At 42.0% G+C, this 20,961-nt stretch overlaps 1 protein-coding gene across 4 annotated transcripts in view; it reads right to left on the bottom strand.

The window, feature by feature from the left end:
• MCOLN2 (mucolipin TRP cation channel 2) overlaps window positions 1-6,239 on the bottom strand; it is a 60,441-nt gene extending 54,202 nt beyond the window's left edge. Inside the window, exon 1 of one of the 4 annotated variants that reach the window (XM_058303238.2) lies at window positions 5,342-6,239. Coding sequence is in view for 1 of the 4 variants with exons in the window: in XM_058303237.2 (XP_058159220.1) it covers window positions 5,263-5,339 (77 nt within the window). In the remaining 3 variants the exon portion in view is untranslated. Of the gene's footprint in view, window positions 1-4,765; window positions 4,893-5,262 lie in introns of those variants that run through there. The other 3 variants (XM_058303240.1, XM_058303237.2, XM_058303239.2) reach the window with 3 other exon arrangements.
• Window positions 6,240-20,961: the final 14,722 nt, after the last annotated feature.

Raw genomic sequence — 20,961 nt, 5'->3', positions numbered from 1 at the left:
ATAGCTCCTGCTCTAGGCATTTATTTGCACTTTCTGTTTCATCTACCCTACTGTTGTCCCCCACCTCTTTGCACTGCTGGCTCCTTCGTGTCCTTCAGCTCTTGGCTAAAATGTCTCCTCTTCAGAAAGGGTTCCTTGACCATTCTACCAAATGTGATCTTCCCCACTTCCTCTCTCATCACTTTATTTCCTCCACAATGGAAACCACAGTCTGTACTGGTCTTTTCTACAAGAGAATTTCATGAAGACAACTGTCTTGTTTATTACCATATCTCCTGTTTTGGTTTCCTGTGCTGATTAGGCAAATACCATGAAATGGTTCAGCTTAAACAATAGGAATTTATTTGCTCAAAGTTTCCAGGGCAGGAAAATGTTCAAATCAAAGCATTACCTTGGCATCAGCCAAAAGCATCAGGCAGATGGCAAGGCACATGGTGCCGTCTGCTGGGCTTTCCCTTCTCTTCTGGGTTTTGTTGACTTCTGTTTCTTGCTTCCAGGGCTCTCTCTCTTTCTGTATATATTCCATTTAGAAATCACTCCAGTAATAGGATTAAGTCCCATCCTGAATGAGGTGAGTCACACCTTAACTGAAGTAGCCTCATCAAAAGGTCCTCCTTACAACCAGTTCACACCCACAGGAATGGATTAGATTTAAGAACATGTATTTTCCTTGGGAAATGGATGGGGCGCAACCAACTGGACTCCCGTCTACCATATAGGAGGTCCAGGTTTTGATGCCCAGGGCCTCCAGGTGATGGTAAGCTAGCCCATGAAGCAAGCTAGCCCAGGCAGAGTGCCGGCCCATGTGGAATGTCGTCCCACACAGGAGTGCCACCCTGCACAGGAGTGCCAGCCAATGCAGCAAGATGACACAAGAAAAGACACAGAGGAGAGAAAATAAGAAAACACAGCAGAACAGGGAGCAGAGGTGGTGCAAGAGACTAATCACCTCTCTCCTACTCTAGAAGGTCCTAGGATCGGTTCCTGGAGCTGCCTAATGAGAATACAAGGTAGGCACAGAAGAACACACAGTGAACGGAGAGAGAGAGCAGACAACGGGGTTGGGGGGCGGGGTTTCTAAGGTACATTCAGCTTCAAACCACCACATGCCTCCACACAGCAGAGTAACTAGCACATATAGGTGTTTAATAGGTGTTGGGGGAAAAATGAGTTAATGAATAAGATAAGACTCTGACTACGAGAACTTGTCCTTGGCCAGTATCCTTTAAGATTTACTACTGCTGCTGCTAATAACAATGATAATAATGCCAGGAAGATTAATAATGAAAACTGAATTAAAAACATATTGGAAAGTCTTGCTTAGTCAAAATACATTATAGGATTTTAGGGAATTTAGTTGCCTGGTTTGCTAATAGTAATCCTATTTTGTTTCATTCACTATTACTAAAGTCTTTCCAAACAATGAATTATTCACTGATCTGTATCATGATAATTTGCTCTCCATATGGGAGAGAAAATTTTACAGTCCCTCCTCAAGCCAAACACAAAAATAAGATTCAGACACATTCAAGAAATAAAAATGATGAAGTGTAAGATATAGAATATTTCTATAATATGCTTCTCTGAGCATGACAAAATTCAGAAGCCATGCAAATGACTAACAGATCTTAAAACAAAAATTTAAGACTTCAAAAAAGTTAGAAAGCAAACATACTGGGAGAAGAGGTCTGCAACTTATTTAATGTACTATCTACTACCTATAGAGAACTCAAACTACTTTGAGAAAAAGTCAACTCAAAATTATAATAGGCAAAGGATCTAAACGGGCCAGTAACATTTAACAACCACAAAATGTACTGATTTTCGTTGATGAGCATGTGTAAACTCTTGAGTTATCATTCTAAGTTAAAATTAGCTATTTCAGAAAGGATCTAATACATATCAGGTAACCAGGTATTTTCCTGCTCTTAGTTTGTATGTAGTGGGTGGGGGTTGGTAGGAGGTAAGGACAGAGACTAAAACTCAGTGTTTCTACAGCAATGCCCATCATGACCTCAGGGTGAATGTCACGGGAGCCATCTGGCTGATGGAAGATTTTGGAATTATCCCAACAACTTCCACATCATTCTTCACCCTTGTGATTTGATTGCCTCATAAGAGAGAGGGGGAATAAAAAAGTCCAGTTAGCTGAGGCTCTGGAGTAGTTAAACCTCAAATAAAGTTATTTTTTAAAAAAAGGCAAAAAAGTAAAGCAGGCAAATCTTCTCAGAACATAAATGACATGATCTTTCTGATCTTTATTTTTTATTTTATTTTTTTTTCTGATCTTTAGAAGCACCCAAAGGAAGGTCATTGGTAATTTTCATTTTTGCACACAAAACATGCTGCAACATTCAGAGATTTTCCTAAAGAAAACCTTCCTTCCCATCCAGTTCCTATAAAAATCATCTCTGATCACCGCTTTGCAGACCAGCAGGAAAGGAGAACCAGAACTCTACTGCTTAAAAAAGTGTTTATCTTGAATGAGCCACACCCTTCTTGAAAAACACATATTGAAGAATCAACTCTCTGAGACAAATAAGTAAAAGGAAACTCCATGTCTCAATTCAGGATTCCAAATGTGGTTAAAGCTGGGGAAGACAGGTTGGAATTATGGTATTTCCTTACATTTTTCTTTCCCTAACATTTTCAATAAGTCCTACCCAATTTTAATAGATTTGTGCTGATGATTCTAAGTAGAAGTAAAATTAAAAGAAGTTGATAAGTTAAAATATTTTTTCCTCAAAGTATTGAGTGTACCTTATTTTTGGACAAGTCCACCTCTGTGACATGTTGGTGAATCTCAATATTCATCCTTTCTCTAGCAGGTCCCTCTCTTTGGTAGAGGTGATATGATTTTGACTACAGCCCACCATAATTGTGGGTATTCCAGAAACTACACAAAGGATAACTGTCCAGAATCTTTAGCAACATCGGTTGCCAATTATTGCCTGATAGATATTTTAGGCAGAGGCCACCAAGAGGTACTCAAGGAAAGATAACAAAATCTTCAGTGAAGAAAGGAAGCAGTCCACCTACCTGAGGACAAAGGAATACCTGCAACATGTCCCCAAAGCAATCTCCTCACATCAGGGAAAAGGGGGCTGAGGCCCAAGACCAAAACAGAGTAGAAAGTATAGCTTGAGGTAGGTTGAGAAGAGTGGGAAGGAAAAAACCCTAGATAATTGCCCAAACAAACAAATAAGCAAACCAAATACATGGCTCTAAGTACCTGATACTGAAAAAAAAAATTGCAATTTTAAAAGAAATGAAGTCCAGAAATAAAATGATTTTCTTCATAAAGCATTTAACATGTGACCTAATAGCTCCCTACAGGGTGGTTTTATTCATCAAAACTGACACGGAACTTAACACTCCTGACCTCCACTAAAGAGATCAGTACAACCCCAGAGAAGAATCCACTTTTTTTTTTAACAGCGCAAAGAGCTTTCATTGATCACCATTTTTACTTTGTAAAATGTAGTTACAGAAGCCACCTGTTTTTCCACTAAGTTTAAAAACTTGTCTTATTCTTAGTTTCACTTCATTGATAAGAGACCTAGCCAAAGAGATTTGCCTGTGAACATGATTGTCCACAACTTTCAGTTCCATATTCTCCACCACTCTGTTCAAAATTTGCATCTCCCAGCTTTTCTTTCATTGAGATATTTTATATTTATTGTTTTGTTGTGTAAAACTACAATTTTGATGCACTTCTCCTTGGGAGAAAAGAATGTAACCTCCTGAAACACTTCATCAGGACAATTTTTAAGAATAGGAGAAAAAATAAAATCAACACTCTTATGGTGCCTCTGCCGGGGAACGGCCACGAGTCCAGGCCACAGAACCTTGTTTATGGAAGGTTTGTTAAAGGAGAAGGGTGTGTCCGTGGGAAGTTGATGACAACAGGGTTTAAAGCACTGATGGGCCTTGACTCTTCTTAAGAGGGAGTAAATCTTAAGAGAAGTCTGGCTCAAAAAGGAATAGGCTACCAGATTTTGTGTGCTGTTTGGCTACAGCCTCACAAAGATGGTGTGTATTTCCTGAAAGAGGTCCTTCCCACCTCTGGAGAGAACAATGTAGTTGGTGTTTTCTACATAGAGTATATGATTTTCACATCCTGACATCCATAGACTGCCTCTTCCACCTTTCTCTTACTGGCCCCTTCTTCCATTCTTGATTTATGACACATAAACTTCTGTTTGCCACTGGTACTGGAGCAACCGGACACATACATATTTCAAATCAGAATCCCTCCAAAAGCTATTTATGTCCACATCCAAGAGCCTGTTTTAATTTGGGCCTTAGTAGCTTTACTCTACCAATGGGAGCTTCTAAAGATATTCTCTTGGAAGTAATATAATCTTTTAAGACATGAATAGAATGTGCTAAGAAAACTGGTCTCATCAAGGCAAAAAAAAAAAAAAAATAGAAAGACTAGACCCCACCCCACTGTGAGCCCACGCCTGCTTATCAGCCCAAGCAGAAGAGGATATATCAGCCCCATGCCAGTTTGTGCCCCACCATTTAAGATAGTGCATCTAGGGCTCAGAGAGATGGAAGGAACATCTGAGTTCCACCCAGCTGGCCCATTAAATACAGACACTTCAGAATTAAGAGAGGTGGCTTATTAAAAATACGACACCAGTCACTCTTGTGACATTCACCCGTATTCAACATCAAAAAAAAAAAGGTGAACCAAAGTTATGTTTTCTAGTTCAAAATTGGTCTTTCAAATTTTTAAAAAGATATGCGTCACACTCACTCATCTGAATAAGCAGCAGAGATCAACTCTTGAATAGCCTTAAGTTCATTTTGATATTGACAGCCCACGCAGGAAAGTCAGTCCTATTTTCAGAACGTTGAACAGCCCACGACTACATTCGTTTGGGGGGAGCAGGGAAAGGAAGAAGCCCATGCCTTTTTCTCCTCACCACCCCGGCTCAACTGCGCTGCGGATTGGTTGGGGCTTTCTCCACCGAGGAGGGGCCCCTCGGCTGTGCCAGGTCGCTGAACTGTAGGTCTTTTCATGAAGGCAAAGGAATCAAGGCTAACCACATTAGCACCCTCCCACCTGAGGCTAAGGCCTGTTTGTTCCGGAAGGCAGAACCCGGCCTTATTTCAGTAAACGAGGGTAAAGCAAGCAGTCCCTGTAAGCATTCACGAGGAAGAAAAGCTCTATTCTAGAACAGTAAAGCCATCCACCTTATGAGGATTTCTCCAAAGTCCCACACCCTGAAAGATGCAGCCCATTCGTCTCACCTGACAGTTAACCTGAAAACACCTGATCCTCTCTCTGGGTTCCTTGCCTGGGGAAAGCGATAAGGCTGCCAGGTCATACCTCCGCCTTCCAAACTTTCCACCGCTGTCGGGCAGTCGGAGGAGGAAAAGCTGCTCACTGCACACACGTTTCAGCCTGGCCGGGAACGCCTCCCCAGAAGTTGAAACCCTCCTGGGCGGAGCCCGCTGCTCTTAGACCTTCCCCCGACGCCCTTCCTGCCAGCGTCCAGGCTGCGCAGACCCCGGCCAGGCAGCAGGCAGCAGGCACGGCTGGCGGCCCGAGGCGCGGGCACTGCTCGGGGACCTCAGCGGCCGGGCTGAAAGGCTGCTCCGTGCGCCCGGGCGGGATGAGGCGCGTGGCGGGACGGTCCCGCCCCGCTCCGGAGTCGCCACCTCCTCCGGTCGCGTCCCGCTGAGGTTGAGCGGGCGGGGAGCCGAGGCCATGAGCTTCTCAACCTGGTTCCCTGTGAGACTTTCCCCACGTGTCAGCGAGCCGACCTCTCCGAGCCCCGCAGGCAGGAGGCAGCGAGGCGAAGCCGGGCGGGCGCGGTGGGAGATGGCGCGGAGGCGCGGGAGCTGGAGGACCCGGGGAAGAGAGCAGCCAGGCAAGGGGGCGGTGCGGCCGCGGGAGGGGAGCGGGAGGGCTCCACGGCCGCCCAGGGGGACAGGGCGAACCGCTCCAGCCGGCCAAGGTGCCGTACTGACCTGTGGCCGGGCGTCCGGGACAGCCCGAGACGCGGTTCCAAGTTGGCAGGTCCGCGGCCTTCTTGCCTCGCCGCCAGGTGAGGCCCCGGAGCGGTAGGGGGAGGCAGCCCAGGGCGGGTCGGCGGCACCTGCCTCGGCCCCGGTCCCCGCCCTCGGCTCCCGCGCTCTCGTTTCCCGTGCCCAGCACGGCCGCCCCGCTGCCTCGGGCTCCTGGTATTTGTGCGGAGGCGCGTCTGGGGTGACGCGCGTAAAAGAGGGAACCGGGCGGTGGAGAGCGGGGTGGGAGGCGGCCGGCGCAGCCTCCACAGCGTCCCCGGGCCGGCCGGGCCGCGCACGCCCTGCCCGCGGCGGCCCGTGCCATTCGTCACTCCTTCCTTGATTTCTCCATTCTTTCCTTCATTCCTTCATGCGGCCGCCCCCTGTTTTCCACATCCATTCATTTATCCACTTCTTTAGCCATGTCTGCCTCGATGCGTTCAGGAAGCACCCACTGACGCCACACCAAGGGCTGGGTAGTGGGCCACCGAGATGGGAAAGACGCGGCCCTTTCCCTCGAGGACTTCGCATTAAGCTGTCAGGCAAGTTTATTCGTTCCCGCTTGTCTTCGTCCCGAAGTGTAAGGTCACAAAACTCTCAGGCACAGGAAGCGATTGGAAGATGTTAAAAGTGCGGCGAGCGCACAGGAAAGGAAAAGCAATTGGCCTTTCGCTCGCGTGGGGTAGCTCCCGGCGGCCTCGAATGCGCGGCGCGGGCTCGGAGGAAGGCGCGGCCAGGCGCGGCTGGAGCACCGGGACTCGGGAAGGGCGCGCAATAGCAGCTGCTCTTTGCTCTCGGCCCAACAAGGGAAGACGCCTGTCCGAAACCACACAAGACCATGGTTTGCAGTTCCCGGATCTTGGTGATGAGGGTAGCGTGTACATACCCAAATGTCATGTTCTGCTGAGGGTGAAGTTGACTCAGCAATTTAAATACGACCGACAGCCTCCTCCTTAAGGAGTGGTAACTCTACTCAGACTGAAGAACAACAAAGTCCCGAGTTCTGGGCTGTTTGGATCAGCAGGTATTCAAAGTCTCTGGGTTTAGCAAGGGCAAAGAGTATTCGGCCAGAAAATTATTTTAGTATGCATTTCCAGGTTGAAGCAGTTGAACAGACTATGTATATAAAAGCGTACAAAATTAACCTTGTTTGGAAAGTCGTTTCCAATGGGCTCCTAGGCAAAAATGTCTTGTTTTAGAGCCCCTTTCGCCAGCGGTGCCCACTGGGTAGAGAGAGGCCTGAAGGTCCTGTTTGTGTAGTCACAGCCCCTGTAGGTAGGCGACACAGTATGTGGTTAGGTTCTTTTTTAGAAGAAAAGGACAGGAAACACTAAGTGCTGTTCTTGGGAGGATGTGGTCTCAGGATGAAGACAAACTGTAGCTTGATTGGAGTGTTGTAGGTGTATTGTAAGAAGTGTGTGTGTGGGCACATGCATGCTCATAGAACTTTGATAGGTGAAGACTTTTTGAAGGTTTTTTTTTTACTTAAAGGAAAGCTACTCTGAAGGAACAAACCTATTCCAAAATGCTAGGACTGTACTAATGAGCAAGAAGCCCTTTAGAAGACTGTAAACTGGGATAATGTTCTTTCTATCAGCAACTTCCCATTGTTTATTTTGTTAGGCCAGCCAATTCTACTGAATTGCTTCCCATTGATCGGTAAAAAGAAACTTCGTAGTTAACATATTTTTGAAGACTATCTACCATGTGCATCATTCTGTGCTTCAAATGGGTCAGAAGTAACCCTGAGGACTAGGTACCTAGGTTGATATGCATATGTTATTGAATGCTCAGCATTCTGTGTACTGGTATATCCCTTTTGGTATGAGCAGATGGGTTCAGAGAGGTTTAAGGCACTTCCCTGAGGTCACCCACAGAGTATGTAGCAGGTCCAAGATTTCTATTCAAGTCTTAGGTCACCCACAGAGTATGTAGCAGGTCCAAGATTTCTATTGAGTCACCAACACTTAATTCTTACCATCCTACTACACTGATAGAAAAATGGTTAAATAAACAGTACTGCCCTTCAGTGACCTTCACAATCTAGTCGAGGAGAGATTCATGTAACAAAATACCTATAATTGGAGATGCATATATCCATAGATACAAAAGTATCATTTGAAAGAATAATAAACAAATTCTTATAAAAGTGGGAGAAATAGTTTCAAAAAGGAGATCCAAGGATCTCAAACTTGAATGTACACATGCATCAGGGGATCTTATATAATAAAGCATACTGATTCAGTAGGTCTGGAGTAGGATGTAAGATTCTGCATTCCTAACAAGACGATGCTGCTGCTTCTGCTCCATGTACCACTCTTTTGCTGATATACAAGCAGTCTTTTTATATTCTAGATATTGCTCCCTCGTCAGTTTTAGACATTTAAAAAAATCTTCAGCTCTTCATCTATATCTTAACTGTGTCCATGGTGTTCTACCTTGGATGGAAGTCTTAACTTTTGATGTTGTAAAACCAAATTTAAGCATATTAATCCATATGATTTGAGATTTTAAGATCCTGTTTAGGGAGTCTTTCTCTTCCCCCTATGAGCCCAGAAAGAAATGAGCCCCAGGGAGAGAGGCAAGCCTTGTAAAGGAAGTATTAATAACTTACACATTATGGCCTTGTGACTGTAAGCTTCTACCCCAAATAAATACCCTTTATAAAGCTCCACAGATTTCTGGTACTTAGCATCAATACCCCTTTGGCTGACTAATACAAACCAGGTAGTAAATATTTTAGGCTTTGTGAATCAGACTGTCTCTGTTTCAACCATTCAGTGCTGCCAGTGTAGTACTAAGGCAGCAAAAGACAATAAGTAAACAAATGAGTGTGGTTATTTTCCACGTGTCATAAAATATTACTGTTCTTTTGTGTTTTTTTCAGTCACTTAGAAATAGAAAAGGCGTTCTTAGCTTGAGGCCTATACTACATAGGTGGATGCTACATTTGGCCCACAGGCCATGGTTTTCCATCCCCTGTTTTAAAAATCTGTCCTTTCCCCCTTGTTTCATGGTGACAGCTTATGTCATAATAAGTTCCCAAATATACATGCATGTATTTCTGAGCCTTCTTTTCTAATAATCATAGGTTTCCTTGTTCTTCTGTTACCATCTTAGTTTGTTGTTGTTACTATTACTTTGTAGTATGGCTTAATATTGGTATATTAGTCAGCCAAAGGGGTGCTGATGCAAAATACCAGAAATTGGTTGGTTTTTATAAAGGGTATTTATTTGGGGTAGGAGCTTACAGATAACAGCCCATGAAGTATAAGTTACTTCCCTCACTAAAATCTATTTGGAGCAAGATGGCTGCCAACATCTGCAAGGGTTCAGGCTTCCTGGGTTCCTGTGTTCCTGGGGCTTGCTTTACTCTGGCTTCAAGGTTCCTTCCTTCCTGGGGCTGACTTCTCTTTCCTCTGCGCGCTGACTTCCCCAGTCTTCAGCATCAAACTCTAACAGAAATCCCCACATCAAAAACTCCTAACTCTGTCCTTTGCCTTGCCTTTTATCTGTGAGTCCCCACCCACCAAGGGGCGAGAAGTCAACGCCCTAATCATAACTCAATCATGCCCAGGTACAGATCAGATTACAAGCATAATTCAATATTTCTTTTTGGAATTTATCAATTATATCAAACTGCTACAATTGGGTAGGAGGAATCTCTTCTTTTCATCCTTCCTTTTGAAACTTGACTTAGATATTCATGGACCTTCTATCTCAGATGAATACTTTTTTTTAAAGATTTATTTTATTTATTTCTCTCCCCTTCCCCACCCCCCACCCCCCAGTTGTCTGTTCTCTGTGTCCATTTGCTGTGTGTTCTTCTTTTTGTCCACTTCTGTTCTTGTCAGTGGCACAGGAATCTGTGTTTCTTTTTGTTGTGTCATCTTGTTGGATCCGCTCTCCGTGTGTGCGGCACTGTTCTTGGGCAGGCCGCAGTTTGTTTCGTGCTGGGCGGCTCTCCTTATGGGGCGCACTCCTTGCACATGGGGCTCCCTTATGCAGGCGACACCCCTGTGTGACAGGGCACTCCTTGTGCGCATCAGCACTGCGCATGGGCCAGCTCCACACGGGTCAAGGAGGCCCAGGGTTTGAACCGTGGACCTCCCGTGTGGTAGGCAGATGCCCTATCCACTGGGCCAAGTCCACTTCCCTCAGATGAATTTTAGATTTAATTTTTTGAGTTTCTAAAAAATCTAGAATTTTTATTGCTGTTTCTTGAATTTGTAGATTAATTTGAAGAGAACTGAATTTCTACTGTGTTAACTTGAATTCATCTATGAATACAGTATCTCTGCAATTGTGTGGATATTTTTAATGTCCTATAATGGAGTTGTTGAAATTTTATCTGGAAAGGACTTGTGATTTCTATCTTAGGATAATTCCCAGATAATTTATAATTTTTGTTTCTACTGTGGATGTTATTTTTTTGTGTGTGTTATGTTTCCTAGATGATTGTTGATAGGAGAGAGGAAACTTAATGGATTTTTAAGTTGATCTTACAACAACCTTGCTGAATCCTCAGATTAGTTTGGAGAAATTCTTGTTCTATTAGGTTTTTTATGTAAGTCAGCATGCGTGAAAATAATGAGACTTCTATCTTTTTCCTTCTCATCCATAGGCCTCTTTTTCTTTTGCTTGCCAATACTACATTACTCAAGACTTTTAATACTATATTTTTTTAAAGTTGTGATATCAGGCATCTTTAACTTGGTGCCAGTCTTAATCGACTATTTCTTAACCAGATATGTTTGCTATAGTTCTTTGATATAGCCTTCATCAGCTTAAGGAAATTCCTTTTATTCTTCTGATTTTCTCAGAGTTTTAAAAATCAAAGTAGGTATTGAACCTATCAAATGCTTTTTCTGCATCTTAGATAATTGTGTAATATTTCTCCTTTAGTCCATTAATGTGGTGAATCTCAGTAATGGGTTTTCTAAAAATAAGCTAACCTTGCATTCTAGGGATAATCATTCTTATTTGAGATCCATTTTTAAAATACATTTCATAATCCAGTTCTTTGTTTCATATATGAAGTATGTTTTAACTGATTAAAAAGAAAGAAAGAAAAATAAGTTGTTTCAGGTTAGAGACATTTCTCAGTGCTTTGATAACCTACATAGGTTTGTTTTTTGTTGTTGTTGTTATTGTTGTTTTAAGTCCTATCAAAGGAGAGTTTTCTCTTCAAAGTAGATTAGTACCTTTAGGATTTCCTATTTTTGCTGCCCACATGCAAACCTCCCAAAAGCTTTATTTACAGCAGTAAATCATCTACCTGATTTTGACAGCATTTTTAATTTTCTGCTAAAAGTACTATGAAGTTTTACTTTGGGCTTTTTGTTTTGTAAACCAATGAGCCCACCTTCTCTAGATAACTACTCAAATATCACTTTCTTAATGAGACCTTCCCTCACTACACTATTTAAAATTGCACCCCTGCTCACGTACACACCTTTCTCTATCTCTCACATTTTTCCTCTGTAGCATTTAACCATTTGCAGTATCACAGACAAGCAAACAGATGGGAAATATGGAAACGCATTAAGAGGCATGGAGAATAAAGTATGATATCTAATCAGAGTCCCAGTAAAAGACCAGAGAGGGACTGTACTTTCTGAGATAATAACTGAGCATTTTCCAGAACTGATGAAAAATACCAACCCACAGATTGAAGAAACCCAACAAATTCAGAGCAAGATTAACAAGAGCAAGAATGAAACTCACGCTTAGACTCCTCATAGTGAAGTGAAATATACCAAAGACAAAGAGAAGATCTAAAAAGCAGCCAGATAATCTTTATGATAGGATTGTATTATTGTTCTCAACTCTTCATTCATTCTCATTATAAAATTATACATCCCTAGCATATATCTTGTATTCTGCAGTTCTTCCAACTTTAGGCAGAGTACACTTCCCTGCTTCATTGATGTTGGATTTGGCCACTGGCTTTAGAGGTCTTAAATTTGCTTACCTCAACAGACTTGCCCTCTTTAGCTTCAAGAGAAGAATATGCTCCAAGTAACTGCTGGTCCAAAGAGAATGAGAAATGTGGAGAAAACCTGAACCCAAACTGTAGCCTAGACCCAGAACCCATGAACCTATGAGCAAGAAAATAAATGCTTGTTTTTTAAGTCACTGAGTTTTCAAAGTAGTTTGCTACACAGCATTATTGTGCCTTAGCTAACTACTACTAACTGAAAAGGGGCAATAGACTAACAGCTGACCCTAACCATCTACCCCCAACAGGAGCAAGGGAGGCCAGTGCAATGATATCTTCAAAGTGCTCAGAGAAAATTACTAATGAATCTAGAATTCTATATCCAGTGAAAAATGCCTTTCAAGAACAAGGCAAAAGATCATTAAAAAGAAACAAATTTTGCCAACAGCAGACCCTCACTATAGAAAATTCTGAAAGATGTATCTCAGACAGAACTGTGAATATGCATCTCAAAAAGGTCTGAAGGCATAAAGAATACAGCAAGTAGTAAATATAAACAAATATCGACCATATAAAACAATAACATTTTATAGTAATTAAAAAGAAAAAAACGAATTAAACATGCATGATATCAAAAGCATATAATTCAGAAGGGAATGGATGGAGTTCATGTTCTGAAATAAAGATATTGATTAAATTTAGAAGTTATATGTACATGTTATAATTATTAGGGAAGCCCTAAAAGAATAAAATCAGATTATATAGATTATGAACTATAAATGAGAATAAATAAAATAAGGAAAAATAGGCAGTCAATGCAAAATAAGGCAAGAAATGAGGTAAAGAGATAGGAAAAATAGAAAGCAAAAGAAAAGAAAATGATAGATGTCCAACTATATGTTGTTTAAAAGAGCACCTTTTAAATCATAAGAATAAAAAATGTTTAAATATAAATATCTAGAAAAAGATTTGCCTGGCTAATTTTAATAAAAAGAAAATGGATATGGCTCTGCTAATATGAGGAAAAACATATTTTAAGGCAAAAAGGTATTACTAGTAATAATTTTACCAGGAAAAATAGAAAAATATTATGTTTGCATTAATAGCTTCAAAATATACAAAACAAAAATTGACAGAACTACAAAGATATATAGACAAATTCACAATCATAGTAAAGATTTTAACTCAAAATTATCAAATAAGCAGATCTTGCTCCCTCCCCACTTGCCCTAATCCCCCTATATTAGTCAGCCAAAGGAGTACTGATGCAAAGAGCAGAAATCTGTTGGCTTTTACAAAGGGTATTTATTTGGGGTAAAAGCTTATAGTTACAAAGCCCAAAAGAGTCCAAATCAACGTTGCTTTCTCATCAAAATCTGTTGCCACAAGTTGATGCAAGATGGTGGGGCGATCTCTGCTTGGTCTGTCAGGCCTGCTCAGCTTCTCTGTTCTCTTGAGCTACAGGCTCTCAGGCAAATGACTCATCCCTCTCTCTCCCCGGCTTTAGCTGTTTGAGCCTTCTCCTTTCTGTCACATGGCAGGACAGAAACGACCAAGTTCTCTCCTCATCTGTGTGTCTTCTGACTATATCAGCCCACCAAGGGGGCAGGGACTCCACCCTGTGTCATACCCTACTGACGTAGTCAAATCAAACCCTAATCTTAACCGGTAATTTAATCAAAGACGTCTCAGGTAAATCTAATACGATCAAAGGGGCTCACATCCAGAGCAAGAGACCAGTTTACAGACATAATCTCTCTTTTTTGGGATTCGTAAATAATTTCAAACTGCCACCCCCAAAAAAAACAAAAATCAGTAAAGCTATAGGAGATCTAAACAGTAAAATTAACAAACTTGACCTAATGGACATATTATAGATCAGTGAATCAACTGCAAATACACATTCCTTTCAAGCACACATAGAACATTTACAAAACTTAACTATATAATGAATGATAAAGCAAGCCTCAACAAATATCAAAGATTGAAATCACTGAGATCATATATGCTAAGCTAGGAATCAATAACAAAAAACTAGAAAATAGCACTTATTTGGAAATAGAAAACCATACTCTTAAATAATCCCTGGTTAAAGAATAAATGATAGGGAAGTGGACTTGGCCCAGTGGTTAGGGCATCCGTCTACCACATGGGAGGTTCACAGTTCAAACCCCAGGCCTCCTTGACCCATGTGGAGCTGGCCCATGCGCAGTGCTGATGCGTGCAAGGAGTGCCCTGCCAAGCAGGGGTGTCCCCTGTGTAGGGGAGCCCCACACTCAAGGAGTGTGCCCTGTAAGGAGAGCCGCCCAGCACGAAAGAAAATGCAGCCTGCCCAGGAATAGTGCTGCACACACGGAGAGCTGACACAACAAGATGATGCAACAAAAAGACACACAGGTTCCCATGCTGCTGACAACAACAGCAGCGGACAAAAAGAAGAACACGCAGCAAATGGACACAGAGAACAGACAACTGGGGCGGGCGGGGGAGAGGGGGAGAGAAATAAAATAAATCTTTGGAAAAAAAAAGAATAAATCATAATGAAAATAGAAATATCTAGACTGGAACCATAATGGCAATTTTTTAAAAATTTCTCTCCCCTTCGCTCCCCCTCCCCTAGTTGTCTGCTCTCTGTCCATTTGCTGTGTGTTCTTCTCTGACTGCTTCTATCCTTAGCAGCAGCACCAGGAATCTGTGTTTCTTTTTGTTGTGTCATCTTGTTGTGTCAGCTCTCCGTGTGTACGGCACCATTCCTGGACAGGCTGCACCTTCTTTTGCACTGGGTGGCTCTCCTTATGGGCATACTCCTTGCATGTGGGGCTCCCCTATGTGGGGGACCCCCCTGCATGGCAGGGGACTCCTTGCGTGCATCAGCACTGTACATGGGCCAGCTCCACACGGGCCAGGGAGGCCCAGGTCAAACTTTGGAGATGTTGCTCAAACAGTACTTAGAGAGAAATTAATAACTTTAACGCTTAGGTTAGAAGAAAGGAAAAGCTTAATATTAATGAACTAAGCATTCATCTTTAAAAGTTAGAAAAAAACACAGTTGTCATTACTTGCAGATACTGATTGTATATATAGAAAATCTAAAGGAATCTACAGATAAATTATTGGGATTAGTAGGACAGTTTAATTTTGCAAGACTGATGGATATAAAATCAATATACAAAATCTATTGTACTTTATCAGCAAAAACAGATGGCAGATAAAAACGTTTTAAAAGGAATGCATTTAAAAGACCTTTTAGAGAAAATTGTAATACTTTATTAAAAGGTTTTGAAGATGACTAAATAAATGACGAGATCTTCCATGTTCAGAGATTGGTAGTGTTGTTTCAAGATGGCAGTTCTTCCCTAAATTTACCTATAGATACGATGCAACTCCAATCACTGTATCACCAGGTAATGTACTGTAAGAAAATTATTACTAAGAATTGTGAATTCATAAGTTTCCTAATCAATAGTCTCTGCTATTTTAGCCTAGAATTGTGAATGACTATCTTGTCCTTTGTCCTTTGTCCTTTGGAATGTTATAATGCTGCCACGCAGGCAACCCCATCATCCATTACCCAAAAAATAAATGTTTACGAAGAACTAAATACCAGATGTGGCATTTGTACGTCCTGTTTGTATCCCACAAAACTAAAAGCAGAAAACGTTTATGCTCCTGTTCAGTACACCATGAATAGAATTGAACAAAGACCCTCGAAACACCGTGTCTCTCCTGTGGAGGGCTGGCCACCCCTGCCAGGTGGATTTGGTTACTTCCTACTAGGTCAGTCCTAACGAATTGCATACTCATTGGAGTTCTGAGGTTTGAAACCCCTTAAAAGGGATGGTCCTCAAGCTGCCAGTTGAATTCTCACCCAGAAGATGCTCTGCCTGGGACCATTCTTCAAATCAGAACTCTGATCAGCTGTGAAGGGACTTCCCAGCCTTGTGAGAGAGCAGATGTTGTGTTTTCCCCCCATTTGGTAAGTGGTTTATATACTTTCATTCTTTCCTATGTGTTTAATTGATTATTTTCTTTTGTGATTGCTCAATTGTTATAATCATTTGATATAACCACAAACTCATTTGATTAAATAAATTTGCCTTTGCACAGCATTTAGAGTTCCTGCCTCTTCTTTAGCAAAACATTTTGGAGTAGTTGGCAGGATTCATTAGATATTAAGTTTCCATTACTGTTAACCTTTATTTAGCTGAGTCTCATCTTTTCTTTTCCCCTCTTTTGCTATTTTTTTGGGAAATTGATGATTCTAAAATGTGTTTGGAAATACAAAGGACCAAGGATAGTTGAGGTACCCACAGTAGAGAGCCCAGAAACATACCCATGCTTATACTAGACATCTGCTACGATAAAGGTGGTAGTGGGAAAGCAGATTTGGCTCAACTGATAGAGCATCCGCCTACCACTTGGGAGGTCCAAGGTTCAAACCCAGGGCTTCCTGACACATGGGGTAACGTGGCCCATACATGTGCGCCAAGGTGTGCTGTGCCATGCAGGGGTGTCCCCTGCATAGGGAAGCCCCACATGCAAGGAGTGCGCCCTGTAAGGAGAGCCGCCCCATGCGAAAGAAGTGCAGCCTGTCCAGGAGTGGCACCACTCACACAGAGAGCTGACGCAGCAAGATAACGCAACAAAAAGAGACAGTTTCCCAGTGCCACTGACAAGAATACAAGAGGACACAAAAGAACACACAGTGAATGGACACAGAGTGCAGACAACTGGAGGAGGGGGGAAGGGGAGAGAAATAAATAAAAAATCTTTAAAAAAAAAATAAAGGTGGTAGTGCATGGATGGGAAAATGATGGGCTCTTATAATGAAGATTAGTGTGGTGGGTTGAATAGAGTTCCCATATAATTCATATCTACCCTGAACCTCAGGATGTGACCTTATTTAGAAATGGGATCTTTGCAGATGTAATTGGTTAAGTTAAGGTGAGGTTATACTGGATTAACGGTGGGCCCTCAGTCCAATAGCTGGTGTCCTTATAGAAGAGAAGAGGACACACGGAGACAAACATGGCAGAAGAAGGCCATGGGAAACTAGAGAAGAAGATTGGAGTGTTACAGCTACAAGCCAAGGAATGTCAAGGATTGCCAGGAGCCACCAGAAACTAGGAAGAGGCAAGGAAGGATTCTTCCCTAGAACCTTCAGCACTGTGCCCTGCCAGCACCTTGATTTCAGACTTTGAACCTCCAGAACTGTGAGAGAATAAATTTCTGTTGTTTTAAGGTGCCAAGGTTGTGATGATTTGGTATACTCTAGGAAACTAATAAAATTGGTAAGACAAAATGTGTGATTGGACCCTGTCACACACCATACACAAATTCTATCCTTAGTAGATTAAATACCTAATTGTGAAATGCAAAACTTTAAACATCCTATTAATAGAAATATCAAGAAAGAAAAATCTTCAGGACATCAATGTATGGGAGGATTTCTTAAGCAAGATAAATAAGTACAAATCTTAAAGGAAAATACTGAAAAAATAAGACTACATTAAAATTAAGAGTCTTTGTTCATCAAAAATACCATAAAGAGAGTGAAAATGGTAGCACAGTCCAAGAGAAGATAATTTGCAGCACATGTAACTAACAAAAGAATAATATCCAAAATATGTAAAGAAATCCTGTAAATCTTTAAGAAAAAGACATCTCAATCAAAAAAATGGGCAAAAGTCTTGACTAGGCACATCACTCAAGAGAACATGTATGGTCAATAAGTAACTGAAAAGTCAATGTTCAACAGCATTAAAATGACAATGTCATACCACCTCATACCCACCAGATTGCCTGAAAGCTGAAAGTCTGAAAATATCAAATATTAGCAAGGCTGCAAGGAATGAAAATTCTCAGAAACAGCTGGAGGAAGGTTAATTGGCATCCCCTTTGGAAGAGTCTCACATCTTTCCTACTAAATCTAATGTGTACATGCAAATCTACTACTAGGTATTTACCCTAGGGAAACCTTTGCTCATATGCACCCGGAAACATGATAAGAATGTTCACAGCAGCATTGTTTGTAATTGCCAAAAATGCAAAGACCTCAGACTGCAGAAAGGATAAATAAACAAATACCTAATAATGGAATACCACACAGCTATGGCAATGAATAAACTACACGCAACAACGTGGATGAAATCTACAAACTTTTGAATAATAAAGTCATGCAAGAATATATACAATATAATTCTACTTATGTAGATTTCAAAAACAGACAAGTCAATATTTTATTTAGGGATGTGTACATAGGTGGCAAAACTATAAAGAAAAGCAGTGGAATAATTATATTAAAGGTCAGGATAAAATATGGTGGGGAGGGTAGAGGAGATAATCCTAAAGGGTCCAAAGAGATATCCAAAAGTTTTTGGGAAAGGTCTATTACTTAACTTGGGTTGTGGTCACATAGCAATCAGGACATCAGAGGGAGTTCTAATTTTTACTGAATACCCCTTTGTACTGGTTGAGGTCTTTCAAACCATGTGCACAAGGTACCTAAACAGTAATCATGGCTATTTTAATGACCTTGCTGATTTCCCAAAGCTGTTTTGAAGACTGGGCCAGATGGTATCTGTGAGATTGTTTTGCAACTCTGGTAGTACTCTGCAAGTTCAGGATAAAATCAGAGACACATCTGAAGTGAGAGCCCCTGAGGAGATGAAAGGGATTAGGATCCAGTGCATGGGGGTGGAATGGCCTTTGAGAGAACAATTTTTCAATGGTACTGGGGGCAGGGAGGAACAGAATAATATGTACTGATATGGATGGGTTTGCAGATTTTGTGGTAGGAAGGTGAGGGACTTCCTGTCTGACAGCTGATGACTGTACCTCCTACACAAAATTCAACCAAAGTACCGAGACTGGGGCATGGATGTGGGGGATAGGAAAAGAAGGGATGAAGTAGTTATCTTGACTAGCAGGGGAATGAGGATGCCAATGAAACAAGAAAGATTTCCTGGTAGTTTGAGTGACGACTTGATGTCTGCGGTTATGAAACCAGTCAGACAACTTTATGGCTTTTCTACAGTAGTTTATCGGCTCAGGTGCAGGTGAGTAGGAGGCAACTAGTTGGGTGACAGTAAATAAGATTTGTCACGAGAATGAAGTGGAGAGAAAGGGATAAGGTTAGAAATGCTATTTTTAAGGCATGACTATGATGATCCAGGTGCAGGAGTACAGATCAAGTGGGTAAGGATGGGAGTGGGATATAAAGTGAAAAAATGGTGGGGTTGCCATTTTGGAGGTCTGGATGAGGTCAGAGAATTGTTGCAGGGTGGGTACAAAGTAGTTGAGATTGAATAGAAAGTGATGATAAGAGTAGGATGCACAAAATTGCAATTGGGGAGGTGATGCGGATGACACAGTGCCAGGTGTGCCTGTGGGATAAGTGAGGTGGGCAGAGAGGAAAGGCTCTTTGGAAGACCACATTTTTTCGGTGATTCATCCTCATGCTTGTGGCCATCACTGAGAAAGTAGACAGTGAGCCACTAGCTCAAGTTCATGAAGGAGGTGCGTGGCCCAGAGCTCAGTAGATAGGGGAGCAAAGGAAGGCAGATGCCAATACAACGGGGATATAAGAAACAAGTGCTGGGGTATTTGAAGGGAGGGTAAAAAGTTGATTTCAAGGGATAGTGAGCGATAGCAGAGCAAAATGACCATACAGTATTTCATATTTACTTTATATGAAGCTGAAACATTGGTATCAAATATAGAATTTTATTAACAACTGAGATACGGTCACCACTGACTTCCACCTTTGTGCCAATGATGTTCCAGCCAGGAGAGAGCCAGAGCCAGGGCTGAGGGTCCTGTCTTCTTAAATTCTTGAGTCTCTTCAAAGAAGAAGATTGGGCATGAGGGGCCTGGTTAAAATAAATTGTTCCGGTGAGGGAAGTTCCAGGCTTAAAAACTGAAGCTGACCCTAGCGGAAAAAGGAAAGAGGAGTGGATGGAATCTAGTCCTGGGAAGGGTTGTAGATGGGATCCGGGAGAGGGAATGCCGATTGCGTTTGCAAACCTGGTTGGCTCTTTCCCTTCCTTCATACACCCTATGGCAGCTTTGGAAGTGTAGGTTATTTTCCTCTCAGGGCTGAAATGTACGTTGTTACTAAGAAAACATGAATGTGTTAAAGCTCCATAAAGGGATTAATATCTATATTCAACTTACGTTCTCCTCATCCAGTGAAAATCCGATGATCGATTTGCCTGGGCTGTGTTTGTCTAATTCAAGATTTTCCTCATCATTGGATAGTTAACAATTGACTTGAAGTTTCTGAACATTCACTTCACCACCATCAGTCAGCCCAGGTAAAATACAGGGAAGCTGACAAATTGAATGTCTGGCAGCTCTGGTGGGGGCTTCATGAGAATAAGTGTAATAAAGACTCTGACTCCATTTTTTGATGTTTGACTGCTGACAGCTTTTAAGGCTCACCCCCACCCCATCTCACCCCTATCTGCACAAGCTGACAAGAAAGCTGGAAGCTCCCTCTTACGGTGTCAGCGGGAGATTCAAACAACACAAGTCCCTGCCCACAAGTGGGAATCCTCACCCTTGCCCCACACCTTAACCACCACGAACCCCAATCCAGTTTACTTTCTGTACACTTTCAAGTCATTTCTGGACCAGCTGGAGGGGCCTGCCCTGTTCTTCCCAGAACGCTTCATCATGTAATTCATAGACCGTCTGCAGTGTGTGTGTGTGTGGTGTCATCAGTCTCAATATCCAAACCAAACTTTTTTGGGGGGAGGTTCTTCCTGGTTCTGAAGAATGACCACAAAAATAAGCATAAAAACTAATTAAATAAATAGGATAAATGGCATTCAAACCAATAAGCCAACAGGACCAAAGCTCTGTCCACAACCCTTCGCCCCAATTCCTATGTGTAACCAACTGCTGCCCCCTCACTCCAGCCGGTGTGGCATAATAAATACATTGCGCTGTCCAAGTGTAGCTTTGTGGCTAAGTGCATTAGCTTTGCAGTTACACAG

The sequence above is a fragment of the Dasypus novemcinctus genome, chromosome 9 (genome assembly GCF_030445035.2).
Source record: "Dasypus novemcinctus isolate mDasNov1 chromosome 9, mDasNov1.1.hap2, whole genome shotgun sequence".
Lineage (NCBI taxonomy): Eukaryota > Metazoa > Chordata > Mammalia > Cingulata > Dasypodidae > Dasypus > Dasypus novemcinctus.
The sequence above is the reverse complement of the archived record's forward strand: the minus strand, read 5'-3'. Positions and strand labels throughout refer to the sequence as shown.